Consider the following 26,016-nt stretch of genomic DNA (forward strand, 5'->3'; position numbering starts at 1 on the left):
CCCGTTCAACCTGCGTTTGCCTTCGGGAGCGGCAGCTCAGACCCCCGCGAGCGGGCACATGCCGACCCTTTGCCCAGGGCTAGAGCTGGCAACCCCCACAGGACCGCGTAGTCGCAATTTCCAAACTGTGATGGTGCAAAAGTGAGTAGTAAGTTTTTTGTGTTGTGTGGTTTTTCGGGATTTTTTTTTGTTTGGTTGTTTGGTTTTTTTTAATATATTCAAACCGGCCCGGCCGGTGTGTTTTTGGAGTGGTGCTGCCTGGCCGCCTCCCGCGCCAGCGGTTTTGGGGAAGAGGGGACGGAGCAGCCTCATCTGGAGTCAAAAAATAAGAACTCAGCAATTCCTTCCGCGCTGTGCCCGGTGTGGTGCGGCGGAGCAGCAAGGATCCTGGGGCGGGTCCCGCTCCCACCTGGGGCCGCCCCGCCGGGCGGGAAGAGGAAGTGGGAGCTCGGGAGAAGCGGAAATTGCAGCAGGCGCCGCCGGCCCGGGAAGCAGCGGCGGGAGCCAGGGCAGCGGCGGCCGCGGGAGGCGGCGACGGGCGCCAGTGTAAGCGCGGCGGGGAGGGGGTGCGGGGGCTCTCCCTGTGCCCGCGGGGCTGTCCCCCGGCTGGGGCGCGGGGCGGCGGGGGTGGCCGGGCCGCTTTGTTGGGCCGGGCCGGGGGGGCTGTGGCGGCCCAGGTGGGCGGGGGGACGCGGCGTCGCGCTGAGGGGGCGCCCTTCTCGCCGGGCCCGCGGGACGCCCTGAGGCGGCCGGCGGGGCGGCCGGTGGCTCTGTTGCTGGAAGGCCGAGCCAGGGCTACGTGGCTCCCCGTCTTATTTTTTAGTTCTTTTCTATAGGCTATAAAGCTGAGTGTAAAGGCCCCAGAGCTGGTAACTTGCAAGAAGAAATAGCGCCTGCTGTAGCGAGCCTGGGGGGGTGGGAGGAAGGCGATGAGGGGAAAAGGGGGCGAGGGCCGGGGCTGAGGTAGCCATCGCTCCCTCAGAGAGGAGAGGGGGCTCCCTGGCTCTTCCCGCCGCGGTGCGGGCCCGCGGGGCGCCAGCAGGCGGCCAGGCCGGGGCGAGCGCCCCGTGTCCGTTCCCGCCCCCCCCCCCCCCGAGCCTCGGTGGAGGCCTGGAGCCGCTGCCCGTTTCTCTGCGCCTGCGGTGCTGCCTTTGGGCATCCAAGCGTTGGCATCGCCCTTTGTTCCCTCCAGGAGTTCGTCCGAGGGCCCTGGGGAAGAGGGGAGTTCCCGGGGTGCCGCTGAAGGTGCTGGGGAGGATGGGAGGATGGTGTGACTGCGGATTAGTCATAACAGCAGTGAGGAGCAGAGCTGGCCGGATAAATTCAAAGCATATATTTAGCCTGGGTTTGCATTTGAACCATAGCGTTTTCTTTTTTCCTTCAGAAATTCGACCATGTGAGTCAGTGACTCATAAATAGATGGTGTTTTTCCACGTTCTGCTTTGGAAGAGATGCTAGAATGCCAAGCAGCTGTGGCAATCGGGCCTATTCCTGCTAGCTCCCCACCACATTGGAGGTCTTGCCCGAGTTCCCTTGTTACTAGGCTGCTTTGCTCCCTCTTGTAATTCACTTTATAGAACGAAGGGTTGAAGTGTGGAAAAATGTTGGCGGCGACATGCATAATTTAGGAAGAAATGTAGTGGATTTTATAAGGGTGTGAGTGTGAAATCCTTTAATTCATTATTGTTGTGAGGGTTTGAGGAAGAAGCAAAGAAATCTAGACATGAGGATCTAGCTTTCACAGCTGAATCCACAAAGCAAAATGAAACATGTCAATGCAAGTACTTGAGGAAAACCAGTTGTGTTTTGCATGAAATGAGTAACCATACGCATGTGTACCTGCACTTCAGCTCTTGTCACCTGAATTCTGTTTCTAAATGATTTCCAAAGCATACGGCATGGTGGAGCATGGAGGGAGGGATACGAGCTGTCCTTCTTAGGAGCGGCCATACGTTTGTGTTTGGTTACAAAGGTAGAACTTGGACTTGAATTTTGCTGTTGAGTATTGAGCTGGTTCAGTCCTGGTGCTTTTTTTTTGTGTGTGTGAGAGATTGATTTTAGTAAAGGCTAGATGGCAACCTAAAGAGTAGGACAACCTGAGACATGATTGCGTGAGAGAAGGCTTTAGACAGGATATTCTGAGGAGAATGATAAAATACCAGTGTTTTAAAGGTTTGTATTATAGCCACGTAGTCTCACAAATTTTTGGATACTAAGTAATACAATAAATGCTAGCTCCTTAATTGTTGCCATACAAATTTGGAGAGTCTTGAAGAAGCAAAAGGGAAACGTGCTACTCACGTCAGGAGTAGTCTGCTCTGCTGTTACACCCTCCTTCTAGGCTACTCTTTTGCTACCTCAGTGTTGGACTGTCTGTTTTTCAGTTGCTCTCATTCTTGTTACTAGTCCTGAAATTTCTGAAATGCTCCATAAAACTGGCTTATCAGCCCATTCTGTCAGGCTGTAGAGCAAGCAGTGATTTTTTTTTTTTTCTCTGTGCACTTTACCTGTGAATTATTAGTTATGTGTTTAAAAGGGAGTTTTCATTCCACATGGTGAGTTATGCTTGAAATAGTCCATGATAATCATCCTTATAATAAGTTCTTAACTAGAAGGATAAAATAAGCAGACGGAATGATGGTATGTTGAAGAACTGAGTTCTAGTGGAATCACAATGAAAAAAGGAAGTACTTCCTCTGACTCTTGTGCTTGAAAAAACCGTGAGAACAGAAAGCATTTTGTGGTTTTGGTTTTGCTGTTTAGAATTTATTTGTTTTGATTTACCTAGAACAAAGTGTATAAAATACAGCCACTAACACCACGCTGGTCAGGTATTCTGCTCGCTAGTCACGTGCAAAAGTGTTAATTAAAAGCATCCAACTTGATACTCTACAGGGTATAAGGTTTCCAGAAAGTGAGATGCCCAAAATCATGAGCCTCTTGAAAGCATTGAATATTGTTTCTAGATGTTATTGCTTGCTTTTTATGAGTTTTGCTTCCTGCTGTCAGTACTCCAGCACTCATCCTCTTTTTGCCATGAAAGTCCATCAAGGTGTGCCGAGTTAGGTGTTTCACAAGTAATTGTCTGAGAAACACCGTGACTCGTTTACTCTCTTACTGCAGGCAGCTGGACGCCTGGATTGCATGCAAATTCATACAGCTGTTTGGATTTCTTTCATAATACTGAAACTTGTTACACAACACAGGAGGTTGTGTAGGTATAACGTAGGTTATACTGCCTAATGAACAATATCATGTTCATCATTACTAATGGCTGGGGGAAAAAACACTTATTCCTACACCTTAGATATACGCACAGGATCTAGAATTAGCAGGCGTCATTGGAGGTGGATGTTGGTTTGGAGACCTGTTTGAAGAGAAGGCTTTCAGTGCAGTGTGTGAAGAAGACATGTTAATTTGAGCAAGGAAAAACTTCCTTGGTTTCTTTGAAATCACATCAGCGATTGCTCCTAACCTTTTTGCAGCGCAAACAGGAAAACTAAAAGGGGTTTTCAAACCAGCTCGAGAAGACAGCCTGAGAGCAGTGAAATCACTTTCACTCTAAATATAGCTTCTGTTTATGTGGTTAAATAACATACTTTATTGGGAATTTTGGATTGCATCTCTGTCAGCTTATATGTAATATAAAATGAGTTGATGCGTGACTGGAATGTGACTTTTTCTTCTGATGGTGTTGCAGATGTGGAAGGCTACTGCAGGCCACACCGTTTCTGTCAGTCAGGATGATGGAGCTGATGACTGGGAGACAGATCCTGATTTTGTGGTATGGCTTTTGAATTTTACTGATTCAGCAGAGGTGCGTAACATGTTTAAGAGTAGTTCTTCAGTTCTTCAGCAAAATAAACCGATAGGAGTATATTCCTGAAAAGAGGGAAAATTCACATTTTGTGCCTGCGAGTGATTAATAAAACTTCTTGTCTTGGCTGGGTACCTCAGGGAAGCCTGTACAGAATAGGTCTGCGTCAAGAAGCAGCAGCCTTTTGGGGCTGAGTGTGTGCTCTGTGCATTTCAGCAGGAGACAAAGCACAGGGCTCACAGCAGAAGAGAAGTGAAGGTGGTAGTAGCTGCTTTTCTAACTCTTCTGATCTTGCAGACGTCTGAAGGCTTTTGCTGTGAACTCTAAAGCGTGGGTAACTAGTAATGTCTTCAGGTTTTTAACTCTTTTTATGTGTGTCCTTCGCAGAATGACGTGAGTGAGAAAGAACAGCGCTGGGGGGCTAAAACTGTGAAAGGATCTGGCCATCAAGAGCATATCAAGTAAAGCAGCTCTCTTTTTAAATTTATTAATAGTCACAATCCCAGGCGACTTTTAATCAACTCATGTTCTCGGTTACTTGTATCTTCATAATTAAAATGAGAGTCTCTGAAGAAGATTGATTATTTGCTGGGTGGCTGGTCTTTCAAATACGTCAGTATCTTCGGATCTGAAATTAAGATCAGAAATACGGCATAGGGACTCTTAAATCTGTCTTTGTAACTGGAAATGTTATTTTTACTACCTCTTTGTGTCTGGAAAGTTTCTTTGTTCAGTTTTGGTGCAAGAGCAAATAGTGCCAGGGGAGAAGTTTCTGTTGGGTGATCTGAGCAGCTCCAGTTTGGTACTTTAAGGATACATTTGGTCCCTCAGTTCTTAGGCTTTGTTTAGAAAACTGCTACCGAACTTGTAAAAATTGTGAAAAAGTAACAAATTGAGTCCTCTGGCACAGACGCAAATGAATGCATCATAGAGGGCTATGTAAGACAGAAACAATCCATCTTCTGAATCTTGTAGTTCTTATGAAAAGTGTCTTAAGACTTAACTTTAATGTGTTTTTAGGAAATCTGTCATTGTGCTGTTCTTTTTGCTTTTACTTGTATACTTCTGGGGCGTCAGCCCTGGTGGTGTAAAGCTAAGAATAAATGTCATCGGTGTTGCAAACAGAGAGAGACTGAGCTATGTGGCTTACTTCAGGGATCAATTTTTTTCTGCCCTATGTGGTGTGCAGTGGGGACGCCTACTGGCTGAATTACTCCTGAGGAGGCTTTAAACTCAGGTGGGAAGTGTTTTAAGGTACAAATTACCATCTCGGTGTATCCTTCTTGTATGTAGCCTGCATTACTGTAAGTTCAATTCCTGCATGTTACAAGGGACACTTGGGGAAGAGCAGGTACATGGCTCCTCGCATCCTTATTTTGCATTACGGTTGTGTCCAGAATGCTCAGTTGGAATTAAGAGTCCCGTTAGCATAGGGACTGTGTGATAAGAGATGATCCCTATTCTGAAGAGTTGCCATCTGAATAAAAAGCATTGGAAAGAACTTAAATTAGGACATAAGAAGATATGTTTCAGGCACATACACATTTTAGGTAATTGATTGTTCAAATAATACCCTTCCATGTTAGCATGTTAGTCTTAAAACAAGTGGTTTCTTTTTTTTTTTCTAGTCAGTATTTTGCAGTGAAATAAATTCTGTTTCATGGAATATGATTAAGTGCTTTGTGCACGGAAAAAATGGGAAGGGCTTGAAAAATACAAGTAGTCCAACTTTTAATTAAGATGCTATTTTTATCATCATCTTCTTTTGCATCTTTTTGAAGTTATCTTCTGAAACTTTGTTAGTAAAACTTGCTGCTTAATTATCTGTCTTTAAAGTATTCATCAGCTGAGAGAGAATGTATTCCAAGAACACCAGAACCTCAAAGAGAAGGAGCTTGAAACAGGACCAAAAGCTTCCCATGGCTATGGAGGGAAGTTCGGTGTTGAACAAGATCGCATGGATAAAGTAAGTATGAGTGCTTCCCTGGGATGATATTATACGGCTTGGCTTGCCTTGCCTTGCCTTGCCTGTGGCCTGCACAACTATATATGTGAGTTAAGCTTGTTGAAGGTGCAAAGTCGTTCCAACCTTGCTAGGTTCAGAGACATAGAAACTCAGCTCATGAAATAAGTTATATACAGCAGTGACTCATTTAAATGGCTCTAACAAAGGCACTTGTGCCACTTGACACTAATACCCAAATCTGTCAGGCCATCGTGCTCTGTTACCCAGTTAAATCAAGATGCTTTTGCAGAAAGAACTGAACTAAAGCACTTGAAATATCAGGAACAAGTATTTCAGGTGGCACATTAGGAATCTGTAAGTGATGAGAAGTTGTGGGATGTGCAGCGGCCTCACATGGTTTTGTTTGATGCTTGCTCTGTCTTTAGAGCAAGTCTGCATGCTTGTGTCCTGGGTAGATTCCCCTGGAGTTAAGATTCAAGTTCCTAAATGTATTTTTCTAAATTAACAAGGTACTTCATACATGAATAAATCCAGTATTTTTTTTATTTTGACGCTGTGCCAGCTTTTCTCTGCATGTAGAGGTTGCCAAAGAATGAAGGAAAAGATGTGCTGCTTCTTTTAAAGTAGAGGGCAGCTCTCTTAAACAGTGGTAAACTGTGAACAGTGACAAATAATCCAAGTATTAAAAAAATTACTGTATTTCGGTCAGATGGTAATGTTTTACATAAGGACTTGATGGCTGTTTGTTACACCCTATTAACAAAACAAATGATAATTCTTAAGGGAATTCCATTAGCCATGTGATAATTAGATAGGCATATCAACTTCTAGTTTCTTTCATGTACTTTTGTTAAAATGAGCCAAACTGTTTCCAGAAAAAGAATGATTTTATTTTCTTACTTTATTTACTTTCTGGGGTTTTAGTAATTTTGCAGCCTTAAATTTTTGCTGGATTCCCGTTTTCCAGAGTAAATAGCTGTATAATTCTCAATGGGCCTTTGAAACAGGCTAACCTAACCTTTGAGTCTGGGAAAGGAATTGCTGAGCAGATTAAACCATTAGGCCTGTTCTGCAGCTCTGTAGCTCTGTAGTGACAGTAGTTTATCCCTCACCTGTGTCCATGGGAAAAAAGAAAGAAAAGTGAGTACTGTTTCCTGTAGGCCAGAATTAATCATCAAGAAAGGCATGATGGGCGTGATGCTGGAGACATTCTCTATTTATTTTTTTCAAAAAGCTTTCTTCCTTTTAACTGTTGTTCCAGAACCTTACCATTGAGATCTTTCCTTCACAGTTATGTGTGGCTCTGTGCAGGTGTGCTGGTATTAAGGTGTGACTCACCTGCAGTAAATGAGTGGTGCTGGCGTGTTGTCATGGTACGTTTTTTTTGCTGCATTTAGGACAAGACCTTCATGCTGACTTAAAATGTGCAGTTATAGTATTCTATATGCCAGACCTCCTTAACTCATTTACAATGTAGCAGTGTATTGTGATGAGGAATTATGAGGGCAGTTTACTCTGAAATACAGATTTTCAAGAAAAATCTTTTCCTAAGTCTTTTCTAAAAAGGATTATGTTGTAATGCTTGGTTTTTGATGAAATGCAGAAAGTTCTGGTACCACATAAAGAAAAGAACATGCTTAAACCTTGCCTACCTCAATTGGTGTAACAAAAGAGAGATCATGTAAAACCACATAAACCCTAGAATTTTCAGAGCTTCACATCTTCCATAAAATGTAATGGGTAACAGGAAGAAGAAGGAGGTGGGATCCTTTTCTGTGACCTTTAACAGTTACTCTACTACAGAACACCTGCAAAATGAACAAGAGTATGACTCTTTCAGTCAGGAAAAGAAAGGAGCTTTTATACTGCTTATAAATTAAGGTAATGTCCTGTTATTGATGTCCTTATTCTGTTATCTGGCAATTACTTCAGCCATTCTATGCAGTTATGTTTTCCTTTCCTGTGTGCTGGGAACGTTCGCTCCAGCACCTGCGTTAAAAAAAGCAAATACTGTAAAAGGCGAGTTATTTACCATTTCTAGACACCTTGTGTCCTCAAATTAATTCACCTTGGTCCAGCTGTCTGATACTGGTACGAGATAAGCAGCCTCTTGTTCCTCAAAGGTCAGAGCTAGGGGCAGCTGCTTGGAGGGCACTCTGCTGCGGCCGCAGGTGCTGCCTGCCCCTGCGGTGTGGCGCTGGAACCGGTGGTGCTGTGCAGGACAGGGGGTGGTGGTGTGTCCGGAGAGGTGCCTGTCACAGGGTGCAGCCCCTCAGTCTGGACATGGCTGTGTGCGCAGGTTGTAGGGGCTTCTCTTTCTGCCTCTGACAGGGGTAGTATGCATTTCAGCACCAGACTCAGATGTTAGATTAAAGTTGCAGGTTGCTCTGGCCAGCGCTCAGTTTTGCCACTGGACAAGAAAAAGCTACTTTTACTTTATGTAGCAGCCCTCAAGGTGCTAGGCTGTAGCATTGATTCCAGAATCTAGAAGGGTGTCCTAGCACTAGATTACTGCAACACTAGCAGACGCTCTGGATGTACTTTCAGGTGTGTAATTACATAGTCTTGTGTCTTACCTGAAGCCAGGCACCGTGTGATGTAACTGCCCCGACTTTGCTCTGTTCAGCTTCAGTTCCAGGGCCAGGCTCAAATGGGAGACTGCAGGGTTGGGATACCTTTGGCATGGGGCACTCTCTTGATGTGGATGTGTTGCTTCATGTTGCGATGCCGTTTTGCAAGTGAGAAGAAAGTATAAAGAGAAGGTCCCTAATTTTGGTTTGTGCAGAAGATCAGGGTGCCTCCCTAAAAGAAAGTCAATGGAAGAACCTAGCCGTAGTTGTGTTTGATTGCAGTGTAATGTCAGCTAAAACAGATCCGTAGCTGTATGCCTAGATACAAGGCTGTGTATTTTATCTGGAACTAATCCTTGCTTTAAATTCCACATGAACACCATTAAGACTGTATCTTTCTCGCTTTTGTTCCTATGCTTTTGAAGTAAAAATGCAGAGCATTAAAAAAACCCCAACAAATCATACAGTCACTGCTGTCAGACTCTTTCTTGGCACTTCCCTTGCCTGGGCTGTATTGGTAGCATGGTGACGGTCTTGTAAAGACTTCTCAAGTGAGTAGCAATTTTCAGGGCAGTTAGTTTCGATAGGATGAGTGGCAGCGATGCATATTTGTAATGAAGCTTATCCTCAAGTTACTTGGTGCAGTGTTTTCTCTTACTTACAGAACTGTATAGAACTGCTGGCTGTTTCTGAACTTTCCAATTTCTTTTAGTCAGCTGTTGGCCATGAATATCAATCCAAGCTTTCTAAACATTGCTCCCAAGTGGATTCAGTGAAAGGGTTTGGTGGCAAGTTTGGAGTACAAACCGATAGAGTTGACCAGGTAAGCCATTTCATCTCATACTGCAGCTACTCACAGTAAGGTTTCTCGTTTTGTACATACAGCTGAAAAATTCCAGTACCTTAAAGTGCTGATGGGGTCTGGTCTTCCTGTTGTATTTGAAGTTCAGCAGTAAACTAATGCTGACTGTTATGGAGATAAATTACTGTTTAAAAGAAAATAGAAAAAAAACACCTTATGGGAATTGAGGTGAGTTGAAAAGAAAACTAAGAAAGATGTTAAAATATGCCTTTTAGCCAGGCTGTGTTCTTCAGCGAGCATAAAATCGGTGTGAATGCTACAGGAGTGATCTGGGGATGGTTTGCCATGTATTGCAACATGAGCTGCTGGGCAGGATAATTGGTGTCCTGTTCCAAGGCTGTAACAGCTACTGCATGGAAATGCTGAATTCCTGTTGTGCTGAATTCCTGTTGTACTGAATTGCTGAACCTGGCAAGATTAGAGATTGTTGCCAGTACAATTTGCTTTGGCAAAGGACGACAAAAACCCTTGCCATGAATACATGTACTAAATTATCATGTAAATGAATATGGCCTATAAGTTAAGTAGGTACTTATGCTCCCAATCAAGAAGGTCAGAGCAGTATGAAAAGACATGGGAACTTCCCGTGCTGTTTATCTGCTGAAGTGCATGTGTTTTTTCTACTAGCATCTAACTCTTTGTCACACATGCAATTTTATTTCTCTTCCAGTCAGCTGTTGGATTTGAATACCAGGGGAAAACTGAGAAGCATGCCTCCCAAAAAGGTAAAGTGGTGAGGTGGTCGCCTCTGTACATATATGTTTTTATAAATGATAAAATAGATCTCTATTCTTTTACTCTTTGTAAAAGACCTCGTTTAGTGAGGCTGCCAGACATGTTGAGGGGTTTGGGTGGAAGAGAAGGTGAAAAACTGAATTTCAAAGCAATTTCATGAGTTGATGGTGTTTTAAGAGAAGGAAATAGTGTGTCATCATGAGTGTTAATTTTCTATTTTTAGAAGTGAGGTTCGAGGACATTTTAGAAAGACTGGGAGTTGTTCGCTGCTACATTGTACCCTGTTGGAAATGGGGAGTAGAGTTAAGAGGAACCATCGTAAAATATAGGACTGTTGTCCATCTTGTTTTCTGTTTTTAAAATTAAACTTGATTTTGTGTGCTAATTTTTCAGTTATGGAATAATTTTTTCCCCTCAATTGCTAAGATAGAATGTTTCCATTAAAAGCTTTTTCATTTCATTTTTATTGTTCTTTCCTCTCAATGCAGACTACTCAAGTGGTTTTGGTGGAAAATACGGAGTACAGGCTGACAGAGTGGACAAGAGTGCAGTGGGGTTTGATTACCAGGGTAAAACTGAGAAACACGAGTCACAGAAGGGTGAGTAGATGCACACGTTGGTGAGTTCGTACTGTGATGTAGTAGGCATTCATGGTAGGCAGTGTTGTAAAATACTAATTTTTTACAGCCGTTGCACTCCTTACCTGCTGAAAGTTAACACAATACAATTCATGTTGCTGAAAACTTTGACTTTTGAAAAAAACCTAAAACATAGGTTCTGACTGGTTTCAAGTGATGATCCAACTGCCACTTCTTTGGAAGCAGGGCACATAGGTTTGTCTGGAGGTTTTTTACAACTTCTTTTGCAAAGCTGTGGGTTAAAATAGTGAGACTGTAAGCACTGTTAAGCACAACAGAGAAGTGTTTCTAAAAGAATCAACTGTTTGTAGGTTAAAACATTTGTCAGAGTTAGTGGTGTTTAGAGTTAATATTGTGTTGCTAAACAGGTTTGCAGGCATATCTGATAAAAAATCAACCATTTTATTGAAAATTTTTGACATTTTTGCCATCTGCTTTCTGTTTATCTCAAAGAAATGTTTACACTCTAGAAATGCTAAAGAGGAGAAGGGGGTGTTTCCTTAAAAGCATCCAGGCTGTTGCTGACACGGTTTTTGAAATTCACTTTGCTCAAAGTGTCCTAAGAATTTTATCAAGAAGTCAAGTAGCACGATTGCTGATCTCACCAGCAGTTGAACTACATGTGATGCTGTTTTGTTTTCCATCCTGAGAGAATCTTGCAGGTCTGATTGTCACCATTTTTCAAGGTAATATTTTGTTATTGAACACTTATAAACAAAATTCTTCACTCTTATCTCTAGATTATTCCAAGGGCTTTGGTGGTAAATATGGTGTTGACAAGGACAAAGTGGACAAAAGTGCTGTTGGCTTTGAATATCAAGGCAAAACGGAAAAACATGAATCACAGAAAGGTTTTTATTATCTTATTTAAAAATACTAGTTCAAATCAATCAGCCTTTTAAACCTGGGATTTTTTTAATTTTATTTTTTTGTGTGTGGTAAATGTGTGTTTGTTCTTTTTGTATGCAGATATTTGTTTCCCTTAAGTAAAAAGGAAGGTATTGTAAATTGTCCCTGAGTCTCACAATCCAGTTTCCAAGGGACCTTGTGTCCCTATGGATGTTACTGAAATAAACGTGCAACTGCACAGATCTCTGTGGTATTCAGAGACAGTATCAAGTCCTTCATTATTTATACATCTACATTATGCATATATATATATGTTATATGGCTTTAGGTGGAAAGTGCATCAGATTCTTCAGATTTTTGAATATTACTGAGTCTGTATGCTGTAACCTTCACTGGATTTGTGGTGCTTCCTTGCATTGTGATCCTAGAGTTACTGACTGGGTGTCCCTCCCCTCTGTTGAGGTAGTGTATCGGGTTAAAAAGCATGAAAGATCATATCAGTAATGACAGGGCAGCTTATGCCATAACATGTTACTGCTTTTTTATCAAGTACCATTTACAGTCGTGGACTGCAATAATGTTTTCTGAAACTTCATGCATACAGATTATGTAAAGGGGTTTGGAGGCAAGTTTGGTGTGCAGACAGACAGACAAGACAAATGTGCGCTTGGCTGGGATCACCAGGAGAAAGTGCAGCTGCACGAATCCCAGAAAGGTATATCGGTTCACAATTCTTTGCTGTTCTTTCTGCCCTCCCTTGTTTTGACTTTTCTTTTCGCTGTGTGAACTCTCCTTCCCTGGTATCTTTAGCCATGCCTTACAGTAGCTGCCATGAGTCTCCTTTTTCTGTGTTTGAATGGTACTGGTTATACTGGTATCTGCAGAGCAGGTTTAACACATCCAATCCCGAGTCCTTGAAGGTTGAGACGTAATGATAAGGTCTCACTGGAGAAGCTTCATGAGTCTGCAGCCTGGATGATTTTTTTCTTCCTTTTTTCAGTTGAGTTGCACAAGCCACAAATTAGCAATTTCTTTGTACTTTCCACAAATAATCTTCCTTTTGTGGTTTCTGTTATGTATACCCCTGTCTTCATGCAGGGGAAATCTGGTATCTATGATGTCCTTTTGCATTGTCTGAGGCACCTGTTCCTATGAAATACTGGTACCCAGCAGAAAAGTTGCAAAATAACGATTGCTTCCCAGCCCTCTGACTGTTACCACTCTTTTAAATTAAAGAAATTAAATTATTTTCCTTTTTTTTTTTTTAATTAAAGAAATTAAAAGTGGTCCTTAGAATATTGTTCTGTTGGATGCTACAGAAGATCTGTTGAGAGAGGATTACCTGAAGCCCTTTGGTTTTTTGTGCCTTCATTTTAATACCATGTATTAGAATGGCTGTTCTAAGGCAGCGGTAGGGAATGGTTGTAGCTCTTAGCTGACAGCCTTTTTTCCTCAAGCTGTGCGGCAGCAGTAATACTCCTTTCAAACAACACTGTGTAGGAATACCTGGAGGATAGTCTCTGTGGACCCTATCTTAACACCTCTTTAGAAGTCAGATATCTAGTGTACAAATGTTAACCATGCTGATGAAGGAAGCTCATTTTATTCTGTTGTATCCTTTTGTCTGTTGTTTTGGTGAACATACTGTGTGTTTGTGTTCATCATGTTGATCAAATGCAAGTGCATTATGCAGTATGTATGAAAAATGTTGAAAAGTGCTTTTTTCTGTGACTTCAGAATGGTGTTCTTATGTCTGATAAATCATGTTGACCTCTTCCTAATCTCAAGTGGCAACTTTTGATTTACTCTTGCAAAAGTGTGTGGAGAATTTTTTTTTTCACCATCCAAAATTATTGGTAATTGAAGATACTGCAAAAATTATTTTTAGTGTCTCTGACTAAACTTTATTTTCCTCCCTTCATTTTAATTTATTACATGTGGCTTTTTCAGACTATAAGAGTGGTTTCGGAGGGAAATTTGGTGTACAGACAGAAAGGCAGGACCCATCTGCTGTGGGGTTTGATTACAAGGAGAAACTAGCCAAGCATGAATCTCAACAAGGCACCGTTTTCACTTGTTACTTTCTTAACAGTGCAGCCACTTCTCACACAGTCTTAAATAGTTGTCCAAGTAGACGATGCTAGTAATGTGCAGGCACTTTCTTGCGCTTCTATTCCTACATGATCTAGCAATGTTCTTCCATTTTATTCTTAAAATGTTACATAAAGCAAGCCTGTATTCAGGAAACAGATATCCAATGTTTCATTAACAGCTCTACATCATTATGCATTTAGGTAATAGCTATACATACAGTATGATACTAATAACACTATTATTAGTATGATGTTAATGACATGCTTAACAGTTTTAGAGTCTAAATGTGAATTTTTGACTGGATAAATTGGTGGAAAAAAACTCAGATAAGGACTGTGCATGTAACCATTAACAAGCAACAGGTTATGGCATGATCATTTTAAAATTACTGTAGTCTTTAAAACAAGAACTAGGGAATGTTTTTGGTTCTTGGGTGAGCAAATACTGTTATAATGCTCTCTTTATTCATTGTGAAATAGTTGGGGTACAAACCATGAATTCCTGGTTTTCCGTTATCTTAAAGTGAGAAGTCTGGATCAGGAAAATGTAAGTGTAGTACATTTATTCTGGCTGAAAATACATACAAAGCTGAAGAAAATGAGGTTGTTCATTCTGATAGTCAATATTTTTCTGTGCTACAGTGACACAAATTCATGTGCCTTAGCTGAGCCCAAGTACGAGCACTAAAATAGCTGGCTAGGGGACCCAAGTGGTTTTGGGGCTGAGAGGAGGAGTAATTGTATTCCAGGGACGTACAGGGAGGGCTCTCCATCTATAGAGTCTAAGGGCATGTTCCTACAGCTCACTGCCACCAGAAAGGTGTTTTTCCAGCCACACACTCTTGCTGCTTCTGTTGCGCTGGCTCTGGTGCTTGTCAGATGTTTCTCTCAGTGCAACTCACTAGAAAGAGCAGAAAGCCACTCTTGTTTGGGTTTGTTTGTTTGTTTTTATTGTTAATGCCACTAGTGAGTTAAACTGATTTTGGATATAACAAGTGCTGGAGTCAGCATCAGGTGCGAGAAAGAGTGTGCAGCTCTGGGGTGGTATGGAATAGCACGGCCACCCCATTTCTGTGGTCGTGAGTTGTTGCAGGTTCATGCTGTCTTGCGGAATTGCCCCTTTCCATGTGTAGAGCAGGAGTTGTCTCCAATGACTTTAGTGTTCATCAGTTGGCTATCACGACCAAATCCACTGGAATGAGAAATTTGTTATGTTTTCCTGCCATTCATATAATTTACCAAGTTAAAGAGAAAAAAAACACCTCTGTGGTCACCGAAGACTGGATATCGCTCTTTGGAGCAAAGCAAAATGGCTTAGGTTATACAATTACTGCAGAGGGCTAAGAATTGGTGCTGTGAAAGGCTGTGTTACAGAAGTGATGCATTAGAAGGGCTTATCCCTTATTCCTTGCTTGTTACCTTATCAATCCTCAGCTTAATGTTTACTCAAAGAATGCATGTTGCCCACAATCTGTCATCTGCTGGTGTACCTGAAGGCTCTTGCAGTTATGTATCCTTTCTGCATCAAAAAACAAGTTGCATTTTCTTTGGCGGCTGTCACTGTATCTCTGCATGCAGCTGAAATGGCTCTTTGCATTTGAAATGGCTGTTTGCGTTTGGCAGAAAAAAATGGGAGGGACAACAAACTCCCCACTCTAACCTTTTTATCGTGCTTTTAGATTATTCAAAAGGATTTGGTGGGAAGTACGGTGTACAGAAGGATCGGATGGATAAGGTAAGTTGCGTAAAAGAGCTATGACTTAAATAGTCTGTAGGGATACCAAATAGTCTGGTTAGATCTGTAGTGTTCGGCTCTTCATTTCTGGATACTTCTCCAGTTTAACAGCAGAGTTCTGTGCTCTTGCAAATCTTTAAAAAGTAAGTTTATACACATGGAGCTGATGCCAGTTCATATGTGTGTGTGTGTGTGCGTAGTGTGTGTATGCATGCATATTAAATAGGGAAAACTGAAGCGTGGAATGAAAGAATAGCAAAATTTGTACAGAAGAATGAGAAAATCCTTTAATTCCACAATTACATGTCTTCTAACAACTAGCTAATGCTTTATATCTTGAGGATATCCTTTTAGTGGACTGCTTGAAATAGGTGACTGATATCTAGCAACTTTGTCCACTTTCATTATCAGCAATCTGCTCTTTAGAGGAAATTGGTTTAGTATTCTGTAACAGTGAAAGACAGGGCAACTGATATCCCCTTCCTACCTGTCCATTTTTGAATTTAAAAAACTAGAAGATGAAAAAGTCTTCACTAAGATGTATTTACAGAACAAATTTATTCTTATCTTCATGTAGGACATTTAAAAATGAGAAAGTAGCAGAGTATGAAAGTCCATAGGATCTTTTCACTTGTGGCTTCAGGACTCAAGACCATTCATTTAAAAAAACACTTGTATTTTGAATATTGTTCTCAAAATACCTCTGTTTTAGCAGTATCTGCTTCTTTAAGGGAAATGGATTCTTTTACCTTGGTAGAAATCTTGCACAATGTGGCTTAGAACCGCAACAGCTACACAATAAATATTTAGGACATTGCCTCATTTTTAGTATGGATGGGTAGTCTGTTCATAGACTACATTTTTTTTTTTAATAAATAGGATTTTAATGTGTTTAAACTTGCTCCTAAAGATGAATTCCTATGTAGTTTGACTTACAGAAAGGATTGTTCCATTTGTCAAGTTTTGATTCTTCCTGATTTTGTTTTTAGTGTTCTGAAAAAAGCCATAGGGGCAGTATCACAGTGAAATGTCACGGATTGAAGCTGTCTGAATGTCTTCATTGATTTTTGTTTTTTAAATGCACTCTCTTCTCCTTACTGATAGAATGCAGCAACTTTTGAAGATATTGAGAAACCAGCATCAACTTATCAGAAGACCAAGCCAATAGAAGCTGGTAAGGCATTGGCCCCAAATCCTTTCTTTGGAGGTTGTAATGTTCAAAGCCCAGGATATTACTGCATATGGTTTCTCTGGAGGGGAACTGCTGTATTTGCAGGTCTCTAGCAACCTCCACTACTCTCTCCTTCCTCCTTTTAGAGGTTGTTTTTGTTTGTTGTTTTTTTTTGTGGGTTGTGGTTTTTTTCTTGAGGGTCATCAGAGTTGATGGAGGAAGAATAAAAAGCATCAGAGTAGAGAATAGACTGAGTAGCAGAGCAGAGTGGTAGAGACTGTACAGTGAAGGAGAGGAGGGAGAAGGTGTTGCAGTGTTTTTTATGTAAGAGCAGGTGCACAAGAGGTTTGGGCTTGGAAGGGGAGAGGGAGAAAGAAGGGTGGAAGGACTTTCCTGAATGGTCTGTGAGTGCAGGCAGCAGAAAAGCAGAAAATGTTCAATCCTAGCAGAAATTTGTACCGAAAACTAATTCCATGCTACCTTTATACAGAACCTTAACCACTTTTGACTTTTTTTCAAATGTTACAGTTGCTAATAAAACAAGCAGCATCCGAGCTAATTTTGAAAACCTAGCCAAGGAAAAAGAGCAGGAAGACCGAAGGAAGGCAGAAGCTGAGAGAGCGCAAAGAATGGCCAGGGAGAAACAAGAACAGGAGGAAGCTCGAAGGAAACTGGAGGTCAGTGAGATTCAAGTCACATTTGAACAGCGTGTCTAGTGTGTTTCAACGCAATGCTGGGAGAAAAGAGAATCTTTTAAGAAGAGATGCTTTCCTTCTTTCCAGCTAGGCTTTAAAGCTCTTTATGTGTGTTTCTGTATGTACCCGTGCTTTACCTGATTGCGACTGCAGCCATCTATGAGCATGCACCATGTGTACATCAGATAGGGTGACAGGTTAACATTTGTGCTAGTATGTAATTTTTTAATTTAGTCTATCTCAAAATATGTATGCTGGTCTTGACCACTAGTCTTTGCAGCCTGACCTTTTCCTGCTGTACTTCTGCCTTTTGGTAATACCGGATTCACTTAGGCAATAGCGAATTCAGAGGATATTTTGAGGAGCTCATAAGGGGAGAGACATGCAGTCCCTGAAAGGCCCTAGGTGAATACTTGTTCAAGAAGTTTAACACCATGGTGATAGTTGGTGATGCTGGGGTTTTTTTTGAATTGGTATTGTGGAAGATGGAGATGGTATCACCCATGGGTATAGTACACGCCCATGAGATTAGGGGAAGTAAACTTCCAAATGTTAAATGAGTCTTAGACTGGAAATCAAGAAAATTAGTTTAGCGTTGGCATGGTTAAAAACTTAGTGATCTTGATGTTACTCATCAGCAAAATAATTCCAGGAAATGCTTAGTCAGAAACTACATCTTATGTGCATTACAGAATTTGCGTATTTGGTGGAACTCTGCTGCTGAGATGGAAGGACTCGTACATTAATAGTAACTTGTCCTTCGTGTCTTGTTCCTTGCTTTGTCCACACGATGCCTGAGCTGCCTTATCATCACCAATCCTGAGGGCTGCTGTCTGCAGCTGTGTAACCTTTCATGCAAGCTGCTGTGGCAGTGTTTGTCGAGAGCCTCTGTGGCAGTGTCTCGTGTGGTCTCATGCTATTACTCTGATTTCATGGCCTCATACTTGTAAACTCTGATACTATGGCAGGGAGTAGGAAGCAGTTGGTGCTGGTGTAAGAGCAGACCCTCTTTTCCCCTCCTCCTTCACTTCTTGTTTTACAGGTATTAGTTTATACTAGAGAAGACATAAGCATAGGACACAAAAAGAAATAGTCTTTTAAGTCTAAATAAGTGCTATTTAGCCAGACATGTGGACTGAGACTTACCAGCCAGCTGGAATGCAACACTGATACTGAAATAGCATGCTCCAACTGGTGCTGATAATGTCCCAAGCAGGAATAACCAATAGGGAGATGAGCAGGTTCTGATGAAAAGCACGCAGTACTCGGAGATGCACAGGAAAAATGATCTCATCATCTTCATCATTGCCACGTGCTATGCTGAAAAGACCCTCCCAGAGGAGAATGCTTGTCTGGGACCCTCGTCACTGTTCTTGGCTGGCTATGCAGGAGTTTTTCTATTTCCTCCTTCTCTCTCTCTCTTTCTCCTCTTTTGTTTTTATTTTCCACCAAAAGTATCTTTCATTGTTAGAGCCGATGTATGCCGTCAGCTGCAGACCCCACTAATAAATCTTGCACATGAACTTGTCTCGCTGTTCTCTGTGAGACATCTGGAATCCAGGAAAGACTCTCAGATGGTTTCTCAGATCTGTTCAGTCCTTTGCCTAACAAGAATGGGGCAGACCCAGTGGCTGATTTCTCAGATGTGGTCGATACTTCCCCTTAGCAGGATGCTGCTACAGGACGTCAGTGTGGTGTTCATCCCATTCCATCAGTATGGTCTAATTCATCACAAATTTAGACTTGATATAAATAATTTGTTTTACAAGTATGAAAAACAAAGTGCGTGGTAAGCTCATGGTAACCTAGCTCCGACCTTCCTAAACTAAGAAAAATGTGCTGCAGTGAAACTGCACATTACTTCACATTAACTAAGCCAGCCTAAATGAGCAGGGGTGGTAACAGCCACCTTGTTCCTTATGCCAGCAAAGCATCTGTACAGTCACACGCAAGTGGAAAATTAACCCTTACAAACGGAACATCTAATTAGCTCAGATCAGTTCCCCTCCCAGTTCCGTGGCTTGGCTTCTCTGCTCCGCTGTTCAGAGGTGTGCAGGCCAGCGCTGCTTCTGAGATAGCTCTGTAGTTCTGCTGTGCTGAAACTGCATGGCTCATGTATCTTTTGTGTTGTTTGACTCCTGAAAACTGGTAACTTCCTTTTGAGTTGTGTTTGAAATCTGGGAAATGCTAGCTTTATAGGATAAATCTAGTCTCTCCATCTAAAGTGGCTGGTGCTTTTTTGTTATTGTTCTTTTTTTCTTTCACCTTATCACTTTTTTCCCTTGCAACTTCAAGATGTAGAGTGTGAGCTTATGCTCACTGCACACATGTATCACAAGATGAACGGGAGTTCATCTTTGTGTATCAGTGATTTCTTCTAATGCTGCCTTTCATCCCTGTGGGCTTTTAATACCTACCCCCAGCTGCTATTTGGGTTTCTTCACTGTCCTGGAGAAAAACATGTTACACCTTTAACACAGCACCTGCCACTCTCATAAAGCTGGGAGGGGAAGAGATAAAGAGCTGAAGTTGAGAATTCAGTGTTTTCTGTTTGGTGAGGTCAGCGAGCCTGCTCCAGGGTGCCACTCTGTCAGTCACCCTTCTAATCACCCTGCTGGCTCCGTCCCCGTGTGGCCTGTGACTTCTGGTACCGGCCTTTGCCTTTCAGTGACCCTCTCAGTTCTCTCGGTGTGACCTGTGTAACAGTTTGTCTTTCTCGCTCACGTCATCTTGAAACAATCCTCCATTGAAACAATGCTCCAGATGCTGAGTGGCTCTGCGTTAGGCTACTCCTATTCCAACCCAGTCGGAGCCATTTCTTTTAAGCAGTGAGGAGGAGATGATTGATCATATGTATCTTGCCAGAGTAGTCAGGCTTTCTGCTTAGTACTCCCTTCTGTTGCACGGGTTTGTAGTCTGGGCTGAGTCGGGGAAGAAGTTCAGCTTCTCCATTAGCTCTCTTGCCATTCCTTTTGGGTAATCGTATACTCATAAGTAAGATCTGTGGATGGAGGGTGGTGAATTTAGGCTTTTGTAACCCATTTCAGCTTTTCATTGAGGTTTCCTTCTGCTGAGGAAACAGTTCTCCAGAAGGATTTAAACGTAGTAACACAGGTTCTCGTGAGTCATTGCACTGTTATGTCTTAGTCCCCACCCCTTTCTGTCTCAGAAATTTCTTTTGTTACTGTTATTTTTACTTTAAGTGTGGGTTAAATTCAAGCAGTTATGCTTGATTTTTCTTGTGCTTCATCAAAGATTCTGTTGCCTGGACACATTTGAAGCTTTTTTCCAAAGCTGATACTTGAATTTCACCATAACCAGATGATTAATGTTCTTCCAGACTGAGCATCTCCATGGTTAGTTGCGTGATTCTGCAGACACTGAGGGAGGGAGGATGAGGTTAAGGGGGAACTGAAATGGCACTGGCTGCACTGCCCCACGCTCACAAGCTGAGCATGGAAAGGGGAGGGATGTCAGCCACACCATCCACAGATACTGTGAAGGGTGAGGATGGACTTTGACTTAAGTGAACTTTATTTTTTAAGTCAACTTCCTTGCACAGAGGGAAAGTTCTCTCACTTTAAGATGTGGGCATATGTACTCCCACAATGGCAATGTGCATATGGATTGCAGTCCTTCAAGAGCCCTGTTTACTGGTAATCCTCTTCTGTTTTGCTTTTCACATATGTCACATAGTCAAATGGTGTTCAGGCAGCTCTTTCTTCTTTGACTGCTGGTTTGAACTGATGGGTGCCTCGTGATTTAGCTGGCCTCTGCTGCCTTAGAGAACAAGGCAGGATGCTCTTTCACATGGAGCATTGCAGTGTGGAAGAACCCCACCCAGAGGGGGTACCATGCAATTTGAATGTTTTACGGCAGTTATGCTGTGCCTGTCCTCAACTGTCGTTTGTTTTGCAGAGACCCACTGCCTAGGCCAAAGTGTTCGAACTGTTGCCATCTTTGATGATGTTAATGGATTGATACTACTTAATTTGTCCCCTGACATTGATTTGACTTCTAATAAATGCTTTGGTGCTGCTTTTTTATCTGTAGCACAGGAGTTAAAAGTGGGGGAGGACTGTTTGCATCAAACCGGATTTTTTTCCAGAAAGGACAGCACTAAGCTTTGAATTGTCTTCAAAGCTGGCTCTGTTCTCTAGACATGCTTCACTTGCTGTTAGGTGTATTTTTTCTGAGCTGTGACAAACAAAGGAAGATTTTTTTTTTTTGTAGCAGAGTCCTATCACTTCATCTCTGGAGTACAATTTCTTCTGAGAATCCTTTGTGGAGTTAGTTTGATGGATGGAGTGCACAGTCTCCCATAATACGTATTCTCTTCTCTTTTTTACAATAAAGAAGGAAGTTTGGACCTAGGTCCACGGTTTTCTTATCCCCTGTGGTAAAGACAGGCAAAATGAAATAGCTGGCAGTCTTTTTTTAAGTCATGCAAGCATTTCTTGCACTATGGTATCCTGGCTTCCTAATGATGATTGTGGATTTGCCTTCTGATTCACAGGTGGGATGGCACAGTGTGAAGTGCCTGAGTGCCAGAACACTTGATTCAGACCCATGTTCTCTGTGTCGCAAACACAATAGCAGGACTGCTTTTATTTCTACCATGTATAACTCTTTTGAATATTTGAATCCCTCATTGTCAGTCTGTAAGACCTAGTTTTTTCTAAGCTACTCAGTCTTTTGCCTTGGCAGGTGTTTTGCAGACCTGCAAGAGCCTGCAGGATCATTTCTCATCAAAGATAATGTATCAGTTATATAATTAGAACATGCGGGCTTCAGGTTCTATAAACTTACGCTAAAACAGGACATGAGGCCCAGCCAGCCAATGAACAGAATGAATATACTGAACACAGAAACCCTGCAGCCCCTATGGAAACATGCCAAAGAACATAGGGTACTCTGTTTTTAAACACATGCATGCATACATACTGTGCGTTTTTTGTTTCTTTGCTTTTTTCTCTTCTGCTCTGCTGTATTTCTGAGGCTTTACCGGACAGCTAGTCTAAACCTTCAGGCAGATCTAACGATCCAGCCAGTCCAGCCCAGCTGCCTTCTGCTCCCCGCTCGCATCAGTTTATTGCAGAATATGCTGTCTGTCTTTCTTAGTGGAGGGTTGTTTCTTGTTCAGTGTCATGACATCCGTGGTTAAACTGCACTGAAGTTTTTCTTTCTCTTCAATTTAGGAGCAAGCTAAATCCAAAAAACAAACTCCACCGCCATCTCCTACCGCACAGCCAGCTGAACAGAAGGCACCCTCAAGCCCAGTCTATGAGGTTTGTTAGAATCACTTTTGGTACCTAGTTACTGACCCCAGGTATAGGAACCTTTTCACAAAACCCTGACAAACTTCACCTGTATTTCTGCAGGATGCAGTTTCCTATGAAGCAGAGCCTGCCTGCAAGAATTCCAACGCAACATATTCAGCTGAATGCGAGCCGGAGTCCAGTTACAAAGCTGCAGAGTCAGACTACCAGGAAGCAGTGAGTCAGCGAGAGGCAGAGTATGAGCCAGAGACTGTCTATGAAGTGGCAGGGGCAGGTGACCATTACCAAGCAGGTAGGGTTTTTGTTTCTGATCTGAAACCCTCCAAGACGAAGATTATTGCTTTATGCAACTACTTAATGAGTGGTTGTGCTGGTAGCGCGCTGTCCTGGTTTTCTACAGTCTTTGCCTGATGAGACTTTTTAGATTCTCCACCAACAAACCTTAATTAGGAAATTAAGATATGGCTAGAGCAAGGCTGAAATTGCTTAACCTTTGTGAGATGATGTTGGAATAATTACAGTGTTCTCTAGGGTATCAGTTCAAAAAGAGCTCTGGGGTAGCCATTTCCACCCTACGTAATGCAGCCTAACTTGAGAATGAGGCACAGAGACGGAGATTAAACGTGTGTTGGGCCAGTGCTGGCCTGCCAAGCGACAAACTGTCAGCAATTCTTGGACTTTGAAAGTGGAGTAAGGATGACTGAAACTAAAGAAACTGCAAGAATAAGGTTCTTCAGAATTCCTCTGTTTTCTCACCTCTTCTGGTTCCTAAGCGAGGTGTGACGAGTGAACCTACTTGCTCTGGTACAGAAACCTGGGAATTTTATAAGGCCCCTTTCTCGCCCCCAGCGTGCACGCTTAACTTGTATTGAATAGTCTCTTACACAGTGATCCTGGGTTCAGTTGTTCTGTCACATTTTACTGAAGCGTTATAAGGCCAGTTGTTTTTATTTTACATGGTATTAAATGCCTACTTGTGAGCACTTCCTTTCGGGTTTTAATTGTGTATGATTTAGGAAAAAAACTCATTTCAGAAGGAACATCAGCACGGCTTAAAAACTGCAAAGGTTTTTTGTTTCCTGTGTGGGTTAGCAGTGGAATTAAAGGAGTACCACCACAGAAAAGAACTCGGGGTGACAGGTAGTGTGGCTCCTGCTTTTAATTTTTCTTCTCTCTCTCTCTTTAGAAGAAAATGCTTATGATGAATATGAAAATGAACTTGGAATTACAGCCATAGCCCTTTATGATTATCAAGCTGGTAAGCAAAGCTCTTGTTTTTAACCTTGTCTTTGAGAACTCGGTTCTGCCTAGATAAGTTTGGATTTTTTCTTTGCCTTTCATCTTGTAGTGTCTTGCAGCAATATCTGAAATGAAGATATGAAGAGTTAGGAGTTTGGTGATTTAGCAGTAGCATTGAGACACTTTTGAAACTATTAGCCGCTGCTCCTGGAAATGGTGGGAGTTTTCAAAATCCTTTTTACCTAAGTGTTAACACTTTTGTTAAACTCTTGGTATACATTGTTGTTTAAAGTCGTGACTGGTTAATTCTGAGGAGAGCTCAAGAAAGCGGTTCTCAGTGTGTCAGGTAGCAGTAAGTTAGAAACACACCTGAAGTGCAGCAGGTAAGAATCTACCTCTCACTCCGGAGAATGAGAAAGCGTCTACCTTACAGGCTGCCGCTGCCCTGTGCTGTTTCAAACGCCCTGTTGGGAAAGAGGAGGCTGATGGTGTCTGTGTTATCGGTAGCGATGGTGGGTTGGTAGGTCGGTTGTAGCGCACTGCTCCCGGGTGAACACTGAGTGAGCCTCTTCAACTCTCTCTGCAGCGGGTGATGACGAGATTTCCTTTGACCCAGATGACATCATCACAAACATAGAAATGATCGATGACGGCTGGTGGAGGGGTGTCTGCAAAGGCCGATATGGGTTGTTCCCCGCAAATTACGTGGAGCTGAGACAATAAAGACTATTGTCTACTGGTTATGCCTTAATTCCCCAGTCAATAAATCTGACTTAATACACTACAAATCATGATGCTTTTCTGAGGATGGAGGGGTATATACATATTGCTTTTATATTTAATACTTTGCTGATGCTTTTTAAAATGTTTATGCCACAGAAATCGCTAATATATTGTAACTACTGTGTTCTTCACTAAGGCTCTTAAGATGATTTTCATGCATTTGGAAACATTTCTTCTCTGCCAAATTAGCAATTGTCATAAAAAGCCTTTTCAAGGACAATTAGCTGTCTGTTGTAATATTGCATGTTTTACTCATAAGTGAGCAGATTTACTTAGTGTTTAAGTCTAGTTAGTCTTCCACTAAATGTTTTCAGCTAAGAAAATCACGGCTATGCAGGTTGCTTGCATTTCCACTAAGCGGGAGGGGGGGGCTGGGGCGGTGCGTAATTTTTTCTTTCCTTTTCCAGATAGAGCTTGGCAAAGCAAAGAGAATGCTTGAAAGTTGCAGCTAATGGCAGTTAATCAGATACTGTCCAATATTTGTAGAATATTAATGTTATGAAGGAAACAGTCTGGTTACTTTTTCCTTCTCTTATAAAGCGAAGTTCCTTGGCTCTTTCATTGATATATATATTTTTTTTAAAAATATTTTTTTTCCTGTTCATGTAATCCCAGGGGAGGGCTGCAAACACTCCAGCACTGACTGTTCCAAATTTCTTTAGGTTTTTTTGTTTGTTTCACCCTCCTTTTTCCCAGGAGAACTTGGAAAAGTTACTATAAGAGTGTTGAGTCACTCAACAAGATTCCTACTTGTTCAAAGGGAAACTGGCATCCAAATCCGTGTAACTACCTGCAGGATAAGTCTCATGGCTTTAAATGGAAGAGCAAAGGCGGGATGGAATTGCAGTTGCGTTCTCTGTGCAATACATCCTTTGTTCATAGGAGTGGCCTGCTGTGCGGTAATGACATTTTATGTAACCATATTTGAGTCAAGGAATGTTAATATAAGTAATTAGATTTAAAATCCATATAAATGATCTCAGTTTTAAAACCATACAAGAGACAACTATGCTTTTTGTATGTTCAACAGAAACTGCCAGTAATGTTCTACTAAACAACAAAATTAAACCTGTTGTTTGCCAAAACTAAACCTGAAATTCTTGTTGTTCTAGAAAGCTGAAGTCACTGCAGATGTAGGGTCCCTACCAAAGATAAGCAAGTTGCGTCTAATAGTGCACATGTTCAATGTACGTACTGTCTGTTTCCACCTTCTGATCACAATGGGAATGGCAGAACCGGTGTAGTAGCTAAGAAAGAATGCAAAAGATTTTTATAAACCGTAGATTTGAATCAATGGACTATAGAAGACCTGGATAAAACGGTAAAATGTATAACGTATCTAGGAAGAAGGCATCATGTTGAACCAATTCTTGGATGGTTGGGACAATCCTTAATGAATGTCACATGTGTGTCATGATTATATTTTTTTTTTTTCCTTTCCATGGCCTCATTTCTGTGTTGTATTTGCATTACTAGGGTTGGGTTTTATATGCAGTTTATTTTATCCAATTTTGCATAGACACCTCATAGGGATATGATTTTTTTGTAAATTAAATATTCAATAAACTTTTTGAACCATTTGCA

The 26,016-nt window shown here is 41.8% G+C and overlaps 1 protein-coding gene across 3 annotated transcripts; it reads left to right on the plus strand.

Moving 5' to 3' along the window:
• The first annotated feature begins 430 nt into the window (after nucleotides 1-430).
• On the plus strand, nucleotides 431-26,016 carry CTTN (cortactin). Of its 3 annotated transcripts, XM_037402464.1 has the most exons (17): nucleotides 431-546; nucleotides 3,701-3,784; nucleotides 4,205-4,278; nucleotides 5,654-5,783; nucleotides 9,066-9,176; nucleotides 9,886-9,940; nucleotides 10,439-10,549; nucleotides 11,329-11,439; nucleotides 12,042-12,152; nucleotides 13,388-13,498; nucleotides 15,210-15,265; nucleotides 16,370-16,439; nucleotides 16,965-17,113; nucleotides 22,330-22,419; nucleotides 22,513-22,702; nucleotides 23,597-23,668; nucleotides 24,236-26,016. In XM_037402464.1, exons 2-17 carry the CDS (start codon nucleotides 3,701-3,703, stop codon nucleotides 24,370-24,372), a joined length of 1,662 nt encoding a protein of 553 aa, XP_037258361.1. In that variant the 5' UTR covers nucleotides 431-546; the 3' UTR covers nucleotides 24,373-26,016. The 3 variants fall into 3 exon arrangements, with proteins under 3 accessions (XP_037258361.1, XP_037258362.1, XP_037258360.1); XM_037402465.1 differs by lacking the exon at nucleotides 13,388-13,498; XM_037402463.1 differs by lacking the exon at nucleotides 431-546 and having other exon boundaries at nucleotides 3,671-3,784.

Source organism: Falco rusticolus, chromosome 10 (assembly GCF_015220075.1).
Source record: "Falco rusticolus isolate bFalRus1 chromosome 10, bFalRus1.pri, whole genome shotgun sequence".
Lineage (NCBI taxonomy): Eukaryota > Metazoa > Chordata > Aves > Falconiformes > Falconidae > Falco > Falco rusticolus.

What these genes read in the sequence shown, in the direction of transcription:
- CTTN (XM_037402463.1), top strand. Translation starts at nt 3,689, where the DNA reads ATGGTGTTGCAGATGTGGAAGGCTACTGCAGGCCACACCGTTTCTGTC. An exon ending in GGCCATCAAGAGCATATCAA is followed by an intron (nt 4,279 to 5,653) that starts GTAAAGCAGCTC and finishes CTGTCTTTAAAG; the next exon opens with TATTCATCAGCTGAGAGAGA. An exon ending in CCTCAAGCCCAGTCTATGAG is followed by an intron (nt 22,420 to 22,512) that starts GTTTGTTAGAAT and finishes GTATTTCTGCAG; the next exon opens with GATGCAGTTTCCTATGAAGC.